Genomic DNA, 24,266 nt, shown 5'->3' with positions numbered 1-24,266 from the left:
TAGAGGCTGTCAAGAATGACTGTTCTCCTCAGGTTTTTGTCATAAACCTAATGGCATTCTGCTCTTGTTGGTGTTTGTTGTAGGAGGATTGTGAAAAGACAAACAGCATGGCACACCAGGCTGTTTTTATCCAGCCTTCAGAAAATGTTAGCGTCTCCGTTATGGATGTAAGAGGGGAAATTGAAAAACAAAATGAGGTTAGAAATATATTAAGCCTCCCAGGATGTTAATCCCATTTTTCTGTTTTGCAGAAAGCCTTCCCAGCCTCCCGTCCTAAGAGTAACGGAAAAACAGTCTTAAAGGTGGTAGTCCTATGATGTAGCTTACCAGAAGGCTTCAGTCATTTATCATTGTTATAAAGGCTATCATGGGACCTTGCACAACAGTCTTTTATAATAAGTGCTTCGTTCTCTCATATTTTCAATGCTGCCACATAAATGCGTACACCCCACACAAAAACTATGAGCGGTAGTAAAGTCCCTCGGTTTCTGCTGCATTAGTTTTATATAAGCCTGCTGCAATACGATATCTTCAAACTCTTTAAATCCTTAATAGAAACATACACTGGCTGAACTCCTTCCCTTTCTCACGAATGATTGTTTTCTAAATCATTTTCCGATTATGTTTGTCTTCTCTCCTCTTTAGACTGTGTTAGTTTGGGTTGTGTTTGTTAAATCCCTGCGTCAAGATGAAATGGTCGTAAATGTCATGCCCTTAGCAGCAAAGTGGGATGTTTTGCTTTGAATAGCACCATAACAAAGCATGCCCTGATTTGGCTGGCTGAATACTGTGGGCGAAAGCTCTCTGTAATAGCTTAATTCATGCTTGGTCATTAAATAATCTGATCGTCGTCTCAACAACACCGTCACGCCCTGTTTCATACCTTTCTGACAATAAACAACAACACTGAGAAATTATTAAATGGAGTGATCATACAATGAACTCTCATGACTGTGGAAGTCGAAGGGCAAGAGTTCTGCTCGTGCATTAGCATAGCTATAAATAGAAATGAAATGTCTATCACTCCAGACTATATTTTCTTACTTTCTTGCCTGCACGTCAAGGCAGTGAACTTTCAATCACACTGTCCTTGGATGTTACCTGCTTCTTTACTACATTCTGTAGGCACGCAGCAGTGACAGGTATAACCTGCAACACTTTTTTCAGTTGGAAATATACCATTTTTTTAATGGCAGAATAATTTACATGTCCATAATATATCATATTCAGAGTACACATGCTTACTTATGTAAGTAAGCAAGTAAAATGTATTTATATAGTGCTTTTCACAGACATAAGTCACAAAGTGCTTAACAGGAACGGAATTTCAGACAAGAAGGAAACATAATTATCACAAGGTGACCATACAAGGGCAATTAATTTACAAGGTCAGATATTAAAATGGGAAACTTATCAAGAAAGTCACAATAGACAGTAAAATACACCATGAAAACATGGATTAAAAGCAGACCTGAATCATGAATTTTACCCAAACGCCTGTCTAAACAAGTCTTTGGCTGATTTTTAAACAAATCAGCAAACCTTAGGTGTGCAGGCAGAGCCTTTCATAGCTTTGGTACTACTGCCTCAAAAGCTCGGTCACAACGGGTCTTAAGGCGAGTGCGTGGGACAGAAAGAACATTTTACACGTTTGACCTGAGAGCGCGGGCTGGTAAATAAGGGTGTAGTTGTTCAGTGGGAATGTGGAGGATATGATTTTTACTTGTCTTGCTTTTCTTTACTTCTGATTCATTTGTGCACTGACTCATAATAGTCCTTTTAACTACTTCACCATCATCTCTGATTTCGGCACAAAGCCAGCTAGCTCCCTTACAGAGGTTATTTCAGGAGCCCGTGAAGCTACGCAAAACTCCAGCTCCAGTTCTCAATACACAGAGGCCCGATTCTCAAACTCTCCATGTTTTGATGGCCTTGGCTCTCTGTGCTTTCTTAAGGTTCAAGAAAGGGGCTTAATGTTCCATGAATTTGAACGAGGCCTAGTTTAGAGTCACACCCTTCCACTCTTGTAGTCGGCTTGCTCCTCTAGTTGGTCCACGTTGTCTTATGTCGTTATTATTTGATCACATATATTGTATTTCTAGACTAAGTTACAGCTGTTTGTGTCAACACCACATTAAAACACTGATGCCCTAGAGAAGACTTTTCTAAATCTGTATTTTCTACTCATCAGATAAGGTATTCTTTAAGGTATTGTTTTGTTATTGCAGATGACTGGCACAAGTATCAAAAAAGATGAAACGCATTACTGCTCATTTCTATAAACAAGCTGCACATATTTGCTGGTCTGGTCCACGCAGCGCTAGTGCTCACCCACCTCACCAACCTCTAAGGAAGAAACATTGTAAAATGAAATATATATATATATATATATATATATATATATATATATATAGACACATACATAAATACCCACTGCAGCACTCGAATAGTTAAGAAAATGCTAAACTGTGCGGGCTAAGCAAAAAACCTCCCTGTACATCATACAAATGGTACAAACATATAATCCACAATGTCCTGAGTACAAACAGCTCAGTGTACTGGAGAATAATGTGATCAATTGTAATACGTTCACATACAGCCTGAACCTTTCAGGTTTCTTCCAGCTTATACTGAACAGATAGGAAGACATGGATGATTTTTAATAACGGTCTCAACGTGCGGAGGGATAAAATGTAAGCACTGAGCGTGTCAGTATTAATAGATGGAACCAGAGGAAGAGTCGCTGGGGGGGGGGAGCGGGGGGGGGCGCGAGTGAAAGACACATAGAATACAGGAATTAAACTGACGAGTGTTGAATGGAAGTGGAACCTATTTACTTCAGTTCTTGAAATCTAGGGTGACGGAGGCGGTTCAGGCACCAGTGAATTTAGCAAAGGTGATGTGGAAAAGAGCAGCGGGCTGAGTTACACTGCAAATGAATAATCCAGCAGCCTCACAGGATCCCAGCTCTCTTAAACAGGCCACCGTCTGAGGAATGAGCCGGTGGGGACAGCTGCAGGCTGGAGTTGTCTTTTTTTATTGACCTCATCCCACACGGAGAGTGGAAGACAGAGATGTAGAGTGAGTCGGTATGTGTCTTTGAGTGCGTGTGCGCTGAGGTGTTTCTTTATCCTGCTGTGATGTTTAAGTGAAAAGTGATTTCCCTCTCTGGGGTTTTGTTTTTCATGCAGTAGGGTTGCATCTTCGTGCTGTATGTCTGAAGGTGCTGACAGCTGAAATTGTCCTGAGCTGAGACCTTGAAGTGAAGGGCACATTGCAGACACAGGACATTTGCACATTTCCTGTTTTCAGTAGTCCATCACTGCAGCTGAACATCCACGACGCCTCTCCTCGTGCCCCTGCCCCTCTTCTTGCAGACATTGATAGACTGACTGATCTGAGTCTATGAAAAATCAATAGGAGAACCCTTTTGAGTGCTCTTCACATTGATTTTTCATGTGCTGTAGTTAATGTAGTAACACGTAGCAGGATTTTCATTCCTTGGTAAAGTGTGCCCTTTACTGACTGCGGACAACAGGGTAGAAAAAAAGACATCTAGGAACACAAAGGCGTTATTAACATAAATGAATGGTGGAGAAGGAGGATGAGAGAGACATTTTTTTTTTTTGCACTGCAGAGTTAAGTGCAGATTGTGTGTTATTCACTTCAGATCACAATTGCTTTTAAATTTTTATGGCATGGCAATCAGGACGACATGTCGCCTCCAGGCATAAACTAAAGGCCAACAGCGCTCAGGTTGTACTTGAGCAGCACAACACCTTAGAATACTAAACACTGTAACCCACTCAATATTTCATAAGATTTCCTGTCGCAATGAGTCTTTTTTAATTAATTTTTTAATTCACTCCAGCTTTTTTGGGGGTCTTTCTCCTTATTTACATAATTCTATGCTTCATTGCCTAAACTCTTTGTCAGATGCACTCACTGTGGTGGCACGTTTGCTTCCACAGCTTCTTCGGATCCAAAGAGAACTGATGTTGTTCTGTTCAGAATGTCTGTTTACTCTGCCCCTCTCCAGACGGCTCCAAAATTAACCTAGTTTGAACTCAATCCTCTGCTTTCCGATAAAGTTGTTTTCATACATCATCAAGTCTTCTCATGTTTTTCCTCATGGCAAGTGGAAGAGGCCCCTCGTGGCCCACATTTCAGCAAAGATTCTGTTTACCAATGCATTTAGTATATCTCTCATCCGCTCTTTTTTTTCTCCTCCTCTCTGTCTCCATTTAATGCTCAATGAATGGTAACTGCAGCATTACACGGACAGATGCCTACGTAGCTTCCCTCACCTGTAGGCTTGACAGACCATTGCTCTTTAATATACATCAGAGCAGGTTAACAGCATAATTACTGATAATACTAATAAAAGGAAGGAAGAAGCCAGACTGCTGTTCTGGAGCAGTGCAGAAACCGATTGCACCAACTCCCTAGCCCCCATTAGCATTCAACGCTCCGGTGAAGCATAGTTCAAGTTGGATGTTTACTAATTTGGTTAGCACATTTCTCCGACCAAGACAAGTATTAGAGGCTGAAGAATCAGCCCAGTGGGAGAAATCTCAAATTAAAAAGGCAAGGAGTGATCTGAAATATTTAAAAAGGGTCTCTCTCACGCACAAACTCTCCCTCCCAGGCAAGGCCTTTTTATCCATCTCAGTCTCTCTTTCTCAAAGCTTTGGATCTTTGGTGTGTAGGTGTGTAGGTGTGTGTGTGTGTGCTTGTGCGCACATATGTAAATTACTTTGAACACCAGCGTGAGTTCGATATGCTGGGCGGTTGTATCAGTGCCACTTTAAGCAAGGTCTGGCTGAGTGATGATGTAGTTTTATACCGCATGTGTGTGTGTGGTTTTTGATAAGCCCTCTCTGCCTGCTCTGTCACTTATCTGCTCTCTGAAAAATCACACCACAAAGATAAAGTGCATCAGGCCATGCTGCTATTTCTAAAAAATATATTGTATGTCTGCCGCAAATACATGAGATTTCTATACTCAAGGCCATTTAATTTTCTGGTCTAATCCAGCTCTGAAACCATTGAATTAAGACATTAGAGATATTGTGTAGATTCACCATGTTTTATTCAGGCATAGAATCACAGAGGGTGATACCATCATTGATTAGAATTACAAGGCAGCAGTCATTAACTGTGACAGAACTGTTTTCATTTAGTTTCATGGTAATATGAACCAAAGGTCAGACATCAGTAGGGGCTCTCTTAGTTCCTGACGCATGCCTTTTGTAGCCATTTACAATGTAGTTTTCTCCCTTTTCTCCTGTGATGTATTTCTTTCTTCTGCCTCGCTTTCATTCCCTCCTTTCTTTCATATTCCATCCATGTGCTCTACTCTCCCAGAATAGGAATAGGTCTGGTTGGACACATCGTGATTTAAACTCGCTTTACCTTGTTCAAGGTCTCTGTGCTTTTTTCCCCAACAGCTGCTTTAATAACCCTTCTTTATATCTATTAAAGAAGATTTATTCAACAGCCCAAATCGGTTTTCACACCTTTCATGCTGCCTCTGTCTTGTTCCTTTACCACTACTGGAGGGACAGCCTTCATATGCATTTTGTTAAATCTCTGCTATTCAGACACATAATTACCCAAAAAGCTGTTTTGTGGCTCAGCTTTTCCCAAGACGTCAAGTCCCCTGAGCTGGTGAATGCAGACGAGGCGGGCAACATGCAGAATTGGAGCTAAGATGCAAACAAATAATTACCCTTCATTTTGAAAAATTAGCCTCTATTTCAGAATAAAATAATGACTTTCTCCCACTAAGCAGAACCACAGAGTTCCAGCTGTAATTAGTCCAAACGATGGAAGCCCAGTGGCTCAATGGAGACGATAACAACATTACTGTTTTATTAACCCAACAGCAAAATATCGCACCAGACAAACGGACGCACAACAACAACAACAACACATTCGCTGTGTACATAAACTGTAAGCAACATAGAAAGTACACATTCCTGGAGGGGTTTTGCAATGATGTGTGTTGTGTAAATAAAAAAAACATAAAAGAAAGGAAAAGGCAACATGTAAAAGGAAAAGGGGAAAGGCTTGGTGGGCTGCGTGGCGATCGATGTGCCGCTGACATTTCTATCTCACATGTGAAAACAGAAGCCGCCTCTGAATGCCTCTCTGCTGTGCGGAGGAGCAGAGGAGCATTGTGTGCCTCGCTGTGTCTGTCTCACACTTTTATGTGCCCGACCGTAGCATCTTCCATCAAGGTTAGTTAAGTCATATATCACAGGCTGTGAATTAAGGCGCACTGTTTAGAGTGAATTACTATTATTACTGTGTCTCTAAACAGCCATTGTTGCTAGTGTTTTTCCCTGAATGATGGGTCTGATTGACGTCAGCTCCGATAAGGAGGATTTGCCTCTGTGCACCTTTACCAAGCTTAAGGGAATACAGTTAATGTGGAAGTCTGTCACAGTCAATATCAGCGTAGTGGACCTTTAAGCTCCCATGCTGAAGGCTGAATGTTTGTATTCAGCACCCATACTGAAAGCATACACACACACACACACATATAGATACACATATATCAGTGCATTACTCGGCTGGAATCCACGCACATACACTCTGCTGCCTCTACACTTCCACATCTCCGAATATTGGAATTCCTTTAAGTCTCCCTGCAGAATTTCCGAGTGACGATAAGAAAAATGAGATTTTATTATGTGCATAATTGTATCCTCAGTACTTTGATGAGAATAAAAATTTCATATCACTTTGTGACATTGGAGAGTTGCTGTAACACTTGTATGCACACACACTGCAATGTGAAATAACATTAGGTTGCGGCCCAGTGAAAGCTTGCTACATTTCTGTTTTCGGCGCCACTGATCTGAAGCCAATCCCCTGTGGCTGATATTGACTCAACAGCTGTGGCTGGAGGTGGCCAGAGACCAAGGCAGCCACCATAGAAGAGTCCAGGACAGGACACAGCAGAGCACGGGATGTAGGAGACACACCATGACATTACTTTCAGTCACCTTGAAGTCTAACAACCACTCTGACTGATAACGTCAGCAGATGGCTTGAATTTCCCGGTGGAGTGCAGCAAAATGTAGTGTGACCTCTGCTTTTGGAACATGCTGCGATAAACCGTGCCTTTTAACTTTTGATTGCCCAACGGTGAGTGGAAGGTAGAGAAAATAGGCTAGGTAAAGGATTATTAAAGAAATAAAAATAAGAAATAGAAGCAGTGAAAAAAACAGAGTGCATCTGGTTGATACCTCTTTGATGCTTCACACAGCTCTCGGACTGACTGAAAGCTTTTAATGAGCAATCATCTTAATGTCAGTTGCATTCAAACTCAGCCAACGTGTAGACTCCCACGTATATATGTCTTGTGTTGCATCAAAGTTGCTAAAATTACCACATTTGAAAAACATCTTCTGAGTGACTTGACCTAAAATGAGTAACCTAGTGACATGTTTCACTGATGATCAGCTAAGAAGTTATTGTAAATACTTAATAATATATGTAATGTAATTATTAATGATAGTGTTCTTATATATCCAATGGGAGTTTCTATACCATGATCCTACTATAGAACCATAAGTAAAATTGAAATATTTAGTGTTAATCAAATTTTAATAATTTATAGAAAAGCATGTATGTTTTTGTTGTGTGTGTCATAAAGGCTTATTTGGGTCAGTGGGAAATATTTCACCAAAATCTAATACCTCATGCTGCTGAAACCTGGTTTACGTGTTGGAGGACCTGAAAATTGATAACTAGAATGTGGTTTTTTTGCCAACAAAAAAAACAGCAATAGACCTCAACATATTCTCAGTGGATTTAGAATCTAAGATGAAATACATAAAAATGCTTAAATGTGAAGACCACTTATGGACTGCTTTTGAGCACAGGTCTTCAAAGGAGGAAAAATTAGGTATTTATTATGCTCCATATATTATATGTTAAAACGCATTACAAGAGCTACTTTTGCAGGAGTTTACAATGGCATTTTATTTTAGCCTGTCCTTTCACTATCAACTGATTTCACTGTCTGAGAACATAAACTTCACTGTAATACTCTTTTGGATATAATGAAAAGGGGAATAAAACTCAATGTAAGGACTCCGAAGCTGTTCTGTGATCCTGTTATTAAAAATCATGCCCCTATTTTCTGTCAAGATCTGTTATAATGAGCTATTCTGCTCTCTGTTCTCAGCTAATCTGTTCACAGAGCTGACACATGGGTTCATTTTTAATGTAGCATTCTTCTTTATAGATTCATATTTAAGACATCACAGCAAGATGTACTTTATACCATCCGTAACTACATGCTTTACCCTATGCAAGTTGAATAATCTTATATTAATTAATTTTGTTTAACAGTTGATTGGACTTTTATTGTGAAAGGATGCTGTGAAAAGTGCTGGCTAAACACAACTGTCTGACTTCATTAAAATAAGTGTCACATCCATTTTAGAGCCGAAACAATTGAGTCAATTCATTCATATCATTGTAAACTGATTTTTTTGACAAAATACTAAACAACTGACCGATTAATCGACAAAACAATTGGTAAATGAATCAATAATGAAAATAGTCTTTAATTGCAGTCCTACTTATCTTTTCTAGATTAGTAGTTTTAACGTTGGGGTATTTTTAGTCATATAAAGTGCTCACTGCTTTTTCACCTCGAGGCTGCAGGAAGGTAAAGACAAGCCGGAGATGGGGGCGAAACAACTACAGCAAGAAACACGAGTGTAAGGGCAGCATCCCTCTAAGGCAGACTCAGAGCGTAGTGGCAGGGTGACTAATGGCCCACAGTGCTCTCAATTATTATCACTGGCACGCACGCGCACGCACGCACGCACGCACGCACACACACTCCCATCATATGATTCTTTCTGGTTCAGACTGTAGAGAGGCATGACTCAGCCACACTCATGGGCAGCTACACCAACATTTCTATCTCCATCTCAATTTCCCAAGACCCATAGACTCGAGGTCTAAATGAGGACATCAGCACTCTAGGAAATAGGTTTGCCCCACAGAAAAGCCCATCGCGGTGCAACACATATTAGCTTCCTGCCCCGCCGCAATCAATGGGAAAGTGGGTCTCATCCATTTCTTCTCACACCTCAATCTTGCATTACTACAATGCGACTTTGATGTTATTTTCGAGACAGGGGGACTATAAGTTCAGTGGCTGATATACTGAATTTACTGAATTTACTTAAGATGTAACCGTGTCCACATCCACAGAGGATCTTTTCAACAATGTCTCAAGGAGAATATCCTGTTATAGTGATTTAAATTCGCCTTTCTGTTCAGTGTTAGCTATATTACTTAAACCATACTAATGTATATTGCCTACTTTGGATAATTTATATCTGGTGGCTTTGTTTTAATTATCAAGTAATTCTGGGCTTGAACACATAAGCTATTTAAACCATGTCTAAATAAATTGAAATCAGTAATATCTTTTTATGTTGATTTTTTCCTGCTCTTGCCACATTTTGAATCATTTAATTGTCCTTCTGCAGAGCCGTCTCTTCACAAAAGCAGCCTTATTCTTATTTCCCACACATAATTGTGTCCAACCTGAACTCCATGGGAAAACGGATAATTTATTGCACAATGCCGAGTAATTTAAGGCTGATGGTCACTCAGTTTATGTGGAAATTATCACAGCAAGTGATTAAAAAAAGGAAGTCTTAATTACAAATATTTGAAGAATGGAGTCAAATTGGCCGGCGCCAGGCTGGCAGCTTTATATCAGTGCTGCCAGACTAGGCCCCTGAGCTCCAGCTTCCAGTCTGCTCTGCTCGCAGTCGGCCAGCCTGCAGAATCAGCCTGCAGCCCCAGGAGAGCCTTCCATCCTGCTGCGTCTGCTCTTCTCCCTCCTCACACACATCCATCCTGCCTGGTCGGCCTGTCAAACCCTGCGTCTCCCTCCGTCATCCCATCCTCCTCTTGTTCCCCCTCTCTTCCGCCGCTCCACTGGGCTTGTGAAGGTGAACCAGTCCCCAGCGGCGCTACTGTACAGATTGCAATGCTTCCTCTTCAAATGGAGGCTTCTCTCTCGTGAATACCTGTGTAAAGAGAATCAGGGCTGCTCATCGTCATCTTCCTTCTCCAACTTTTGTTTGGTTTTATTTTTGTCCTTTTTGCGGCACTGTTATCTCTGGATGTCGGTATTACTTAGTCTCTATCTTGCTTTCAGGTCAGCTGTCCTTGACCATGATGACTAGGGGGGGCACATGGGTGTGTGTGTGGGGGGTCTCTGTGCGTCACTTATGAGCAGGGCTGACAAAAAGAAAGCCCTCCCTGAGGTTCAAGGCCAGTTTGGTGACAGCTGTCACCCAATCGCTTGTCCTTAGAAGTTCTGTTATGAGCAGGGAGTGTAATGGGACAATGACCGCGGCATGTTGAATGCTTCAGTCGAGCTCTGAGTTGAGACTCCCTCTAATGGACGCGTGTGTGTGTGTGTGTGTGTGTGTGTGTGTGTGTGTGTGTGTGTGTGTGTGTGTGTGTGTGTGTGTGTGTGTGTGTGTGTGTGTGTGTTTGTGTGACATTTTCTCCAATCTCCAGAGAGCTTTAGTCTCTTCACCCAGGTTAGCTGCTGTTCTTATGTTGTGTTGCTCTGTGGAATAGACGGGATATTTTATCATTTTATCAAAGCTGAATCATGATTCTGAGCTCTAATCAAATCCTTAACTAAATAATATCCACGCAATGACTGAAAATGTAACACCTCATTTTAATAAAGATAACAGACCCATTTTGTTAGAATTACATAACTCTTATGTGGCGTTTACGGCACTCCTGTGGCCAAGACTCACACAATATGTTATGGGTGCTAATAAAATAATGGTTTCTAACCCACTAAGCCATTAGAGTAATACATACTCATTTACCTTTGAATGTGGGCAGAGAATGCCAGACCTCAATGTCCAAATGGATGTGTCTTTTTCAGCTCTGAACACTGTCTGCACATTTGCTTTTGTGCTCATGAATGCTTTGGTGAGCACAAAGTGTTATCTGGCCATCCGGTTGCTACAGGTGAACTCATTGCCTCTCTCTTTATGTTTGTGCAGGTTTTTGGTGATTATTATCACTTCAGGCATCATGCTGTGGAGAGGAGGGCTTTGTCTGGCCACAGGGGGATGCACATCAGACTGCAAAAAGAACCACAGGTAAGACTGTTGTCAGCTCTGGCACAGCTCATTGCAGCACTCTATGTTGGCAACAAAAGGCCAAAAGACAGATTGGATTACACACAGAGAGTGTATATATCAGAAGAGAAAAGGATGCCAGCGTCAATGACAGCTTGTCAAACTCTGTATTCTTTTCTGTCCACGCCGGTCCTTCCATCTGTCTCCCTGACCCACTCTGAGGTACCACCTAGCTGTAAATATGCTAAATAAACCCAGCGACACATTACAACATCTGGGATTGTCCATGTGTTTGGTCCTGCTTTTTCTCCAGTCTAGTAAAATCATTATTTGCATTTAAATGTTGACTAGAGGGGACTTCCGGTTTGCTGATGGAATAGTCTAAACGCACAGTGAAACAGCACTCCCAGAATTATTTCGCAATTTTCTAACAGAATAACTTAAATACTCAACAATTATCAGTGAAAAGGTTATATAAGGGGGAAAAGAAACCCCACAGGCCATAAAAGCGAAGAAAAAATGCCAAAAACATAAGACAAACGCACCTCGGGAATTGAAGTGAATCTGCTGAGGGCTCGAGGAGCCTCGGAACGAGCATAGATTCTGAAGTTATAATTAGGGTGATAAAGGAGATGAAAACTGATCCCAAGGGGGACAAGGACTGTCTCAGACAGGAAATTAATCCCCTGGGACAAGTAATCAATTGAAAACTTGACCACCTTGTAGCATAAATGCAGAGTCTGTCTGACCGAGTTGGCGAAGCGGAGACCGGTGTTGAACAGGTAGAGGGATGGGCGGTGGAGGCCACCGGTGCAGAGCCTGTCTGGAACAGCAAAGAGTCCTGCAGCAAAAACTAACGGACTTAGTATCCCGGTCTAGGAGAAACAACATATGTATCTTTTGAGTGGTGGAGGGAGAAGAAGGAAACTGGGTACCACAGTTTATTCTGAAAGTCTTAAGTAGTGAGTCCCCATTACCAGAAGACTTGGACCTGAAAATACAGCGGGCTCATCAGTCCCTGGCGCAGAATAGCCGACCCGAGAACCTATCAACATCAACTTCCAGGAGTTCACAACCAAGAAGATGGTACTGAAAGAGGCGTAAAAAAAGAGAATAATCCAACTAGGAAACAGAACTCTCTATTTTGACCAATATTATGCAACTGAGATAATCAAGAAGCGCAGGGAATATAATAGGATAAAGAAAGACCTAAAGAGAAGGGTGTTGGCTTCCAAACACCATACATTATCTTGCGGATCCACTAGGATACTGGGGAACGAACGTACATCAGTGCGCAGAAGGGGCAGTGGGAGCTGAAGAGTGACAGATTCCCTGTGAATGACCTGGAGACAGACGAGGAAGAGGCAGCAGGCAGTGGGTCATTAGAAGAAAGGGACAACAGCGATGATGGATAAACTCAAGGAGTTCCACAGTTGACGCACTGAGCAAATATGATCAGGAACTTAAACTACACAATCCAGTATGACCGTACAGGACCCTCTCCTTAGGAGAGGCCTCACCCTTATCCCACCAATGGGGTCACAGTTGAGGAGGAGCAAGAGTTTGTTCACTTTTGTGTTTCATAGTTGCTATTTTTGTTTTTGGTGGCTACTTACTCGTTTATCCTTTGGATTATGAATGGTAGGGTCACATAACTTTAGAATTGCTTCCTTATATGTGAATGGCCTTAGTAATCCAGTTAAGAGGAATAAAGTGCTAGCAAAATTGAAAAAGGATAAGGCATAAGTTATATTAATTACAAGAGACACTCATGTGAAAAGAAGAATACGTTAAGCTGAAATAGTTTGGTTCTCTTAATTCAGCTCTTTTAAAAAGTCGATTAAGTGGAGTGACATTCTCTATTAACTTTGAATGAATTAAGGAAATGGGGGACCATGGAAGCAGATATATAATTACTAAAAGAAGGATAGATAATGTTCTGGTCACAAAGTTATAACAATAATGGATGCTTCAATCTGATGAGGTTATAAATTGAACATCACAAAAACACAGGCACTCTCCTTTAAATACATACCAAGTGAGGCAATCAGGCAGAAATATAAATTGAAGTTGAAAGCAATTTTAAAATGTAAAACACTCCCAATTGACAAAGAAAATGGAGGCCTAGCACTACCAAATCTCAGAGAACATTATTACGCTGCCCGAAATGAGATACTTTGTCTATTGGTGCTCCCCGGAGTATCAAGCTAAATGCAAACATATTGAGCTAAATCTGGGTCAATCTCAACCTCAGGCCAGGCTAGGAGGTAAAGTATATACAGACCAAAAAGGTCCAAAAATTTCATTTTAAAAGAATCATGGAAATATGGAATCAAATTGTCAAAAAAAATAAAATTGGAAGGAAATAGTAAAATTCTGATTTGGCCTTCCCAATCTCCAAGGTTTAGAACTGGAAAGATAGATATTACTTTTGTTGAAAAACTCAAAGGAGAATTTAATTAGAAAATACCTGTTTAGATACCTACAGCTAAAACATTTCTACAATACAGAAATTAAAAAAGGAATTTTAGCGTTGACAGGTTCATTCAAACAAACCCCTTCTAACATTGTTTCCAAACTGTACAGCAGTTTAAAGAAACAAAATGAAAAAAATTCACTATATGTAAAATTGAAATGGGAACTAGAATTGAACATTGAACTGACGGAGAGTGATTGGCATTCTATGTGTAGAACAAAATTCGGGGAATTCGTATGGAAGAATTAAATCCGCTTTTTTGTTACACCCCACAGAAAAAATAAACAATTGGGTAAACAGCAGCAATGCTGGAAACCGTAAGGGCAAATACATGCCAATCACTCACATATTTTCTGGTCATGTAATAAAATACAAACATTCTAGGACAGGGTTATTCAGACTCTTTAGGAGATCTTATACTACAGGATTCCCAGGGCCCCCGGATTCTGTACGCAGGATTGATACCTAGCAACTCAATTTTAAAAAAGGCTATCTATCTCTTCAGAATCCTGCCACTCAAATTTAGAACGGCCATCAGAAGGAGACGGTTGAAATGTGACCCTCCGGGACCAGGCCAGTGTCTGGACATTGTTGAGGAAATATACTCCATGGAAAAACTGACTCTTTATCTAAGGGCTAAGGCAGGGACCCATGAACAACACTGGGGAAAATGGACTGTATACTAGAGAAAAGATAGGTCGTGTTCTCAGCAGGTCTGAAAAGTAAGGATCAAAGTTTGTAAAGAGAGAGAAGTGTGCCCCACTTTTGTATTTCTAGTTTTGTATTTCTAGAATTATTTCTCTTTCCGTCATCTTTTGTTCAGTGCAATAATAACTGAAAAAAAAGACATGGTTTTGACATGACATTTCTTTGCATACAGCCCAACTACCAATTTACACCTGCCGTACTATAAGTCTGTAAATCTCATCTTCTTTACATACATACCAGATGTAGTTGAGTCAGCATTTAAAAAATGCCAACATTATGGAAACCTTTGTTTAGGGTTTAAGAGATAACCATTCTTTCATTGCCAGACTTGTATAACCATACAATGTCTGCACTGTTCCTACCCAGGAGAAATGTCTGGCTGTATCAGCTTTCATTCTCTTGTAGGTATATAAATAAATCCATTGATTTTATTTCTTAAATTGAAGAGAATTCAACTCTTGTCAAATTTGGGAAAATGTTTTTCATAGACAGTGAAAATGACAGTGGCAGCCAGAAGAAAGAGTGGAGTAGGGAAGAAAGCACTTATTCTGTCCTGTAAATCAGCCTTCATGAATAACAAGAGCCCTGTCTCTGGGTTCTTTACATAAATACGTTCATGTGATGGTTTTGAATAATTGTGTTGGTTCATTTGGTTAAGACAGACACTTTATTACAATTAATCACACACAATCTAGCAGTCTTCAGATAGCCTCACACTACAGGAAAAACAATCCTAAAGGAAACACTAGATACAATCTTTTCATTTTTATGTACATATGGTAATTAGATGTGAAATGTATAGATTATTACATCACTCTCTTGTGAAGGCAACAGGATATATGCTAATACCAGGCCTTTATGAAAAATGTAATTGTACTGGCTATTAGTAGCTCTCATTGTTTGGGTTATGTTATCTAACCAGCACATAAGAGATTTTGAAGGGAACCAAGAATGTTCACCTTTATAGATGAACTTTATACTTCTCCAGTTTTTGCGTCGGGGCCAATAACTGTGGTTAATATGGTGCATTCTTGAGTCTAAGAATGTCATAACCTTTTGCAAGCTGCGCTCAAGGGTTTCGCTGCTTTTATTCACACCTCGGCTGTTGAGGGAGGAAATGTTGTTGGGATTTAAGTGGGCAAACACACAGCAGAAACAAAAAAATAGGGATACTTCAAAAAAAACCAACTGTGAATGCTTTTATTCATTTTCTATTCATTTTCTGTTGACTTTGGGAACTATGAAAGAGATGTTGTTGATGTTTTACAAGTGTGATGTCTTTGAGTGCCCTTCACCTCTGTTGTGTGTGAATTCTCAGTGCCAAATAAAAAACAATCTATTTACATGGCAAGCTACAGTACCTCTTGGGTAGTCACACTCACAGGATGTAGACTGTGGGTATAAGCTTGCCACTGGTCGTGTATTTCACGCAGCATTCCCTTTGCTCTTCTGGGCTATCTATTTTGCACGAAGTTGCATCCCGTACTTATCGCCGCCCAAGAGGATTGTGATTGTTTAAGGAAATACAAACAAGCCAGAGTGTTTTTTCCTCATTAGAAGAATGATAATGTGTAGAGCCAGACCTTTCTTTAGCACTGACACTGTGCTGTGGAGACAGGTCTGGCTATGCGAGACTACACTTAGGGTAAAAGGGAAAATGTGTTTCTTTGTGATTGGTTTGAAATGACCCTTTAAATATGTCATCCATAATTTTGATGTTATGCTCATGCAACATCACCAGTTTGGTCAGTCAAAATATTCTCTTAATATTAAACCTTTTAAAAATGTCCCCACTGATGTCAAAGGAAAGTTGAGTATTTGACAACCAAGGCATCAGCAGCAAAGAAAATAAAAGCACCCTCTCTTTCAGTGCTGCTGCCACCTGACTCAGCAACACGCTGCTGTCATGCTAACATTAGAAACACTGTTGGCAGTAGTGGAAATTGCCGCTATTTAAAAGCATCTGAAGAGGTACCTGACTGGTGCTAAAAAGGGGGCCATTAGAAAGTGACAACAGACCTGGGCCATCTGTAGGAAGGTAGGCCTGCCAAGCAGTTCCCAAGGATTACTCTGTAGCTTTTCCTGAGTACAAGTCAAGCAGGCCGAGGGGAGGACTGATGTGGTATGACAAGCGCTGAAGCCCCAAGACATCATTAGTGAGATATGGTGACATTCAATGAGGCCAGTGGTGTCAGGGGTCAGGTTATATGGACTATAACAAGGCTCTGACAGCATATGGGTTGAGAGGTGTCCGCCTCAGAGCTGGAAGAGAACTACGGCACTCAAATGGTTTTCAGATTTGTTTTGAGATCTCCAAAATCAGCCACAAAGGAGGACTAGTATGAACTTTGACAGAGGCAAGGATTTTTGGCATTGTTACCAAGGATTTAATGATGTATCATAATGGATTTTAGTGTTGCATGCACTGGTGAGGATGAAATGCAGAATGAACTGTTAGCAAAACCGCAGAACTAATAAGAAACGGTCGATAGAAAGTTATTGTCTTCCTTAATAAGTGGCTCGCAAGGAGCAGAATGAATTTGGATGAGGAAAACTGAGGTTTACTGTATGGCTAGATTGCCTTTATATTGTCTGTGCCATTTGGCAATAACGAATGGGAGACAAAGCATCTTAAATTTAAACCTGGAGCCCTAGCATCAGAGACAGCAAGATAAAGACATTTTTGACAGAAAAGATTACATCTCACAGGTTCATCTCTGTCAGCGGTTCAAGTTAACACCGTGCTTGAACCCCCAGCTATTGAGGGTTTCAGGTTTCTGGCTTAGGATCAACAGTTTGTCCTTTGGTTACCTACCCACCTACACAACCAGAAACCGACCAAACCTCAGGCAAAGCCTGACCGCTGCCAAAAAACACTACAGCATGAGTGAGTGGGTTTTTATCTATTTATGGGAGTTTGTATATTCATTTTGTGTGTGTGTGACCATCTGATCCCTGAAAAAAGGGGAAAGAAAAGGTTCTGCTTAACCCGGTTGAAAGCAAACACCTTTAAAACGCAGTGAAAACATAATGGTTGGATTTAGATTAGTCAATGCTAAGCTTTGAGCTTGTTATAGTGTTTCCTCTCTGTAATCCGACTGCCGTCTTTCACATTACCTCCATTGTCTCTTTTCCTCAGCTCTGTGGTGCTAACATGCCGCTTATCACCATCCCCTTTTGAATGATCACACAGTGGCAAAATGGCATTGGCAGCTGCATAAGCTTTTACCATTATGCTTGCGAGGGTTGTTTGTCATCTCCACCCTGCTCCACATACCTTCTCTATGAAGGAAAAAATCAATTTGTTTTGGGGTGGCTGCTGCTGGTTTTGTACAAACTGCAGGGTGAGGCATGTTGGGTTTTGTAGGGACCTTGCAGCACATCTCTCTCTCTCTCTCTCTCTCTCTCTCTCTCTCTCTCTGTGTGTGTGTGTGTGTGTGTGTGTGTGTGTGTGTGTGTGTGTGTGTGTGTGTGTGTGTGTGTGTGTGTGTGTGTGTGTGTGTGTGTGTGTGTGTGTGTGTGTGAGAGTAAGAGTGCACTATTTGTGCACTTTACTGTGCTGAGGCCTAACGGGACGAGGCTGGCAATATCCTATATATGTGTTATTGTCAACAAATCCCATCAAAAGACCAAAACCAACAATGCGTTTTTTTCATCTCTCAATACCCAGCTTGTCTTTCGTGTTCAGCCTTGAGCCCACTGGTTGCTACCGACGATGTAAATGTCTCAATATATGCCTTACATAAGGGACATGGAGGAATAATTTATTTGTTGAATACTATTTTCAGCAGCAGATTTGCTGCACTAGAAAGCGTTGGAGGCAGTGCCCCTTTGTCACAGGTCTCACATGTCCACACGTTGTGACATAAAATGAAGACTGAAAAAGTTTTTCATTCCTCTCCGATTGTTATGAATTATTTTTACTTGCCTGAAAAAATATAATTATCCAGTAAAACAAATGATTAAGGGAAAGCCTAAACAAGTACACGTTGGTTTTCCAGGGGTCCTGATCCTCAGGTTGGGAAACCACAAAGGTCGACTCAAAAAACACTTCAGTGCCCATGTCCATCAAAACGTGTTGCTCACTGATGGGTTTTGAATAGTCTTTGGACAACAATGGAGATATATGCCACAGAGGAATAAGCTATAAAGCATCTGGTTTTGGATATACTGTCTGCTGGATCAATTCATTATTTGTTTTTAGTCTTCTCGTGGGATATATTGTTGATAAATATTACCAGATTTATCATTTCTCCATAAACCGTGGAAACAGATTTACAGATCAAAGCACAGGCTGTCAGCCTCTATGCATTACACACAATACCAGCATGCCTTCTCCGTAGTCATCAGACAGGAAAGCCCTCAGGGCACTGTCGGGAGATGGAACAAATAGTTTATTGCTCAAGCGGATCACAGACCTCATTCTTGCCTCATGATTTCTTCCCTTTGTGTTTGGCTACCTTTTGTCCTTGTCCCAGACCTCAGGGTGGTACTTGTACTGTATCTCTGTCTTCTAATTAGTTACCATCACCGGCTTGGATGTATCTATTATACCATTTTTTTCTCATTAAGAGCGGGTTTTTGCACATTTACATAACATATGTCAAAATCTAAAAAGATCCAATTACATCATGTCTATTACACTGACAGCTTTCCTAAGGCGTTGTTATATAAGTAAGCTGTGAGTTGAATGTGCAAATATTTAATCATTTGCATATGTGCTGTATAAATGAAGGGCTATATACATTCTACAGTAGATGACTGTATCCAGCTCATCATGTGATTCATCTATCCTCTGTAATTCTGCTCTGATAATAATGTGGTGTGCAGTGGCCAGCAGTGCAACAGGGTCAGTCGTGTGCAGTTATAAATGTAATAAAATGAGATGAATGTTAATTAGTTTAGGGTCCCTTGAATAAGGTCAATGGCTTCATTCTCTCAGGCAAAGTTTTCATGAAGGTTAGGAGCTACAGCACCCTCGGAAGCTCCACTGAACATTCAACACCACGCGCTTTACACTGTTATAAGCATGTAATCATGACACAAGCACTCCTTTCTAGATACAACTCTGACAGCAGCAAGAGAAAGTGGGGGAAAAAATTGGTCGAATGGAACTTAAATACTTGAATAACAAGTTGGACTTTCAGAATCTACTGGGCATTGTACAGGAAATTCACAAGTTTAGACACGCGTTTCTTGAGTGCTCTTGACACAAAAGTGGAATCAGTTTAAGCTTTGTCACCTTCAGCAAAAATTCAGCAATGGATGCATTCATCACTGACAATAATAATGCACAACAGCATATGCTTAAAGTGCTTCAGAGGATAAGCGTCTCTTCTGTAGTTGCACACTCCCATCAATGCAGATTCCCGCTGCTACAGTAGTAGCAGTCCACTTTGACTTTCAAATATTATCTGAATAGCTTCTTCCTTAATTTATCATAGCTGGCTGGCTTTTATTTAATTAGAACAAAGTGTAATGTTTGTAAAACACCACCACAGGTCCTTCCCACTACATCCACTTTTCTCTGTGGTTCCCTAATCATTTCACGTCTCATTCTTTGGCTCACATATGTCTAATTTAATGATGTAAAAATGTATTATTGCCAGAAAAGTTTATTTTGGAAATGGGAGTATTTTTGCCCACCATTTTCTTAAGGCTGTCTTTATTAGTGTTAAAAATTCCCAGCTTTTATCAGATTTTTGTCTCGCAGCTTGGATATGAACTGTTCAGCTAGCAAATCACGCAGTGAAATGTGCCAAAAATATATATTTGGCTGTCTGGAAAAATATGAGCAAATATTAAAGTCTATGGATGTCTTTGATCATTCTTACTCGTTTACAGAGCAAAATACCTGTCAAAATATATAGATACAAGCATGGCAGTGGACCAGTCATTTTAACTGGCAAGAGGCAGACATGAAATTATTTGCTATTGTGTGGCTTTTGGCAAGAACTTTGTTTTTTTGCAAAATATATATATATAACCAAACTATGATATGACATTCACTATTTGTGGTACTAGCCTTTGTACTGTCACCCACCCCTACCACTCCAGTATAGATCCATGCAGCCTCCAGGACTTCAAAGGTCCCTTCTCTGGCACAATGTACAGCAGCCGTTTTCCCTCAGCATCTCAGGAATAAAATAAATTAGATTTGCTTCACATCTCTGCCTCTCTTCCTAGTTATTGCTTTTGGAACACAGCTGGGGTTTTTCCACATCCATAATCTGTGGGACATTGCAACAATTTCTGAAAGTAGAACATTAGTAATTACAGAATAGCATGGGAAGATAACTGTGTAAACTATGAATTTTCTCTGATTGTGTGTTTGTGTTTGTGTTTGTGTCTCGGAATCCCAGGTCCTTTGGGCGGAGCAGCAGGTGGTGAAAAAAAGGAAGAAGAGGGATATCTACGACGACCCAACAGACCCAGATTTCCCCAAGCAGTGGTACCTGGTGTGTAATGGTCTCTCATCTTTATAGTCTCGACTTTAGTCTGTGATTATAGAAAAGATGATGTTGAAAATGTCAAACATTCAGTAGATATTATTTCTAAAAAGGCATACCTAGTGTAATTTGCAATAACATTTAAAGCTGCTTCTGTGTTACATTACCAGCAAACAAATTAGTAGGTGCCGCCTGTTGAATATTTTATGTTTTATCTTTTTTGTATTCCATTCAGATTGCAATTTTAAGTTTTTGAAGCCAAGGAGAAGGTCCTTCTCTGCATGCTGATTTGTTCATTTTTTTTATATTACAGTTTCTTCTCTGCAATTATTTCTAATTAAACCTTGATGGCCTTCTTATTCAGCCCCGTCTGAACAGCACTCAATAGTTTCAGCTCTGCAGAAGCGTTACCTGATTTAAGATGTATTCATTATCGCAGCGCCACAAGTTATTAATTCCCTCATGGAGAATGAGGTGAATTTAAATTCTGTCTTTTGGAATAAACGTATAGGCTTTAGTTACTACAGCTTCACCATCAACACAGTCAAAGGTACAACACAATGCATCCCAGGATCCATTGTGTTGAATGGAAAATTAAATGTCAGGACGGATTGACTACTTAACTGTATCATCTGTGAAACATTTATAGCAAATGGCCCTGGCTCTGTCTGTTTGGATAAGCACAGCTTTTCTCTGATATCCTTAAATTTGCCCTAATCTCCCCTTTTTCCTTTTTTTTATGCACAAAAACTGCCAGGGATTAATGACAACATTGACTACCCCAGACATATATCACCAGTGAATAGGAGTTGTGAAACCAGTTCTGCCATTCAGCATTAGACCTCTTATCGTCTGAGGACTTAAACCTTTTTTCTCTTATGTAAAGCATACTACACAGCTCTGAGTTTAAGACCTAAGTGGTTTAGCTTAAGGCTTTTGCTACCCATGCTAATGTTTTGTTTTGTAGAAAAAACATTTTATTGTATTTAGGGGCTTTTATATTAACTTATTCTGGAACATTGGCCCCAGCAGTTTTTAGCAAACATTTACTTAAAATATGTATTGAATGGCATCTGTGCCAGTTCAAAGCCAACACCCAGGAATATAAGCTACTTACCTAAGCATCAGCTTAGGTAATGCTAACACTTGGCAGGCCAGCCCAAAGTAGCAACCCATGTCAGGGTGAAATAAAATTGAAGTGAAGTGTCCATGAATCACCTCTGATCTTCGCTTATATGTCTTGGTGTTTATGTTTGTATTGAGCATTTCTGATTTTAACATAATGCTCTGCAACGGGTAAAAGGCCTTTGCAGAGGATTTAAACTGTTCTCACACCAACAGACCTATTCTGTTGGTCTGTCTGGGAAGTGTCAGTCAGAGTAGACAGACAGCTGAACAAAAGCCTTGTGTCTCTTTCAGTCCACACCAACGCATCAAGACCTGAATACCAAAGTAGCCTGGGCTCAGGGCTACACGGGGAGAGGTGTAGTGGTGACTATCCTGGACGATGGAATTGAGAAAGACCACCCTGACCTCGTCAGCAATTATGTAAGTCGAAAAAGTATGACGTAGACTCTGTATTTATAAAAAGAAATTACGTAAAGAAGTTAAAAATGGGCTTGAGGTTAAATGACTTGAATGCCGTTTCCATGTCTGTCTTAGGATCCCGAGGCCAGTTATGATGTTAATGACGGAGATGCTGACCCACAACCAAGATACACGCAGCGAAATGAAAACAGGTAAGTTGGCTAAAGCAGACATCAGGCAACACCTCTAGGAATAGATCAGAATTACTTTAAAGTTAGATTTCAATCTTTAAGGAAATTTGGCAAATGGGGGAGAAGCACATTTATGAACTGAGAAATCATTTGAACCGGGATTACATTTTCTTTTTACCAAACAACCCTTGTCCAACGCTTGTTGTTTTTGACTCTGCACTAGCCCCCTATAAAAGTTAGTTGACAGTAAATTACACTGGTTAGGAAGCACCAAGTCTTTGCAGCTTTTGGTGCAGTGCTTTTGGCTGAAGAACTTACATTTAGTTACCAATTATATAAAGTTTGAAAGCACTGGTGCAGTCATTCTGCAAAAGTCTTTCTTGCTTCAGTACACAAGCCAAGATGCTCCAGCTGGATTATAAGATCCAGCCCGCAGTGCCCCACAGCCACTTATTTGTTGCTAATACAATACTTGTTTACTTGCCCTCTGTGATTCATGCTCTTCCCTTCCAGTCTTTGGTCACATTAAAACAAGTTCGCCCCAATTTATTGATGGAACACTAAAACTCCAGCAAGGGCGAATCATCCTCCCTTTGTCCCTATGGTCCTCTGCCTTTGTCCAATCCCCCTGGAGCAGATGAGAAGCTACATCCCGCCTCTGAAAAAAGCACAGCAGGATTTCTCTCAAATCTCTCTCTTTTCTGGGACGGCTTCCACCAAGTCTTTTTGTAGTTGTTTGTTTTTGTTCTTTATTGTGGGACTCAAAGCGCAGCATCCATTTTCAGTTGGTCAGGGGGAGAATCGATATCAGCTTCACAAGTTTTCATGAGATTATAAAAACTATTGTATGAGAATAGAATCTGGGCTTGTTGTTTTTATTTGAAATGTGGCATTGTTTATCTCACGAAACCACATATCTCTTCCTCTCTTTGTTTTTCTGTCCTCATTCCTCATCATGATCTATTCATCTGCAGTATTTATTAATCTTGAAAGAGGCTAGCATCAGCAGTTTTGTTAGCAAAGGCCTTGTTTCTTGTCCTTGCCTACAGCTTGAGCAGCCATGCAGAGCGACCCCTAGCCCTTTCCGTCAGTGTAAAGTAGATCCCACTCTGTCCTGCTGATAGAACAAAGCACTACTGGAGGGGATTACTCCCTGCCTCTGGTTCACTTCAAGTCCCCAACTGCACCATGCTATTACTTTAGAAAGACACACATACTCACACATACACACACATATAGTAAAAAACACAGAGAAACACACACTCTGCTACCCATGTCAGGGGAATTACCTGAGCAATTATCTTAGACTGGATCAATTTATGGGCATGGAATGAAAAGCAAGGGTGTGTGCCTGTCTTCAGCGTGGAGTGGCGGTGTTTGGTATGACCCGTGGATGCATTGCATCCAATATCTTATGTAAATCACAACAGAGAAATACAGGCTGACAGTGAGTAATGCTCACAACCCCCTCACAATGAGATTATATGAATATATTCATAGGACAACAAAAAGCTAAGGAGAGTCAGAGGCGGGCATTTTCCATTGCCATGAAGGCCAGTTCATTTGTACTGATGACACGCATGGCTGATTTTTGAATTCTAATATCTGAGTTTATCCTTAGAGATGCTCTGTAGTCTTGAGTTGGCAGCTCTGGTAGATATTGTTGGCAGGGGTGCAGGACAAGTTGAAGGCTGGTTGAAGTCTGGCCAGGCAGGTGATCGGTTTGGGCTTCATCATGTCTGTCTTTTTTTTTGACTAC

At 40.6% G+C, this 24,266-nt stretch overlaps 1 protein-coding gene across 1 annotated transcript in view; it reads left to right on the top strand.

Moving 5' to 3' along the window:
* Positions 1 to 24,266, top strand: part of furinb (furin (paired basic amino acid cleaving enzyme) b) — a 61,632-nt gene that overhangs the window by 11,856 nt on the left and 25,510 nt on the right. The window contains exons 2-5 of the mRNA XM_054619525.1: positions 11,079 to 11,177; positions 20,703 to 20,798; positions 22,209 to 22,337; positions 22,452 to 22,528. Coding sequence (XP_054475500.1) covers positions 11,079 to 11,177; positions 20,703 to 20,798; positions 22,209 to 22,337; positions 22,452 to 22,528 — 401 coding nt within the window. The remainder of the gene's footprint in view (positions 1 to 11,078; positions 11,178 to 20,702; positions 20,799 to 22,208; positions 22,338 to 22,451; positions 22,529 to 24,266) is intronic.

This window comes from Anoplopoma fimbria, chromosome 19, assembly GCF_027596085.1.
Source record: "Anoplopoma fimbria isolate UVic2021 breed Golden Eagle Sablefish chromosome 19, Afim_UVic_2022, whole genome shotgun sequence".
NCBI lineage: Eukaryota > Metazoa > Chordata > Actinopteri > Perciformes > Anoplopomatidae > Anoplopoma > Anoplopoma fimbria.
Note: the sequence above shows the minus strand (reverse complement) of the source record. Positions and strands in the feature narration are given on the sequence as shown.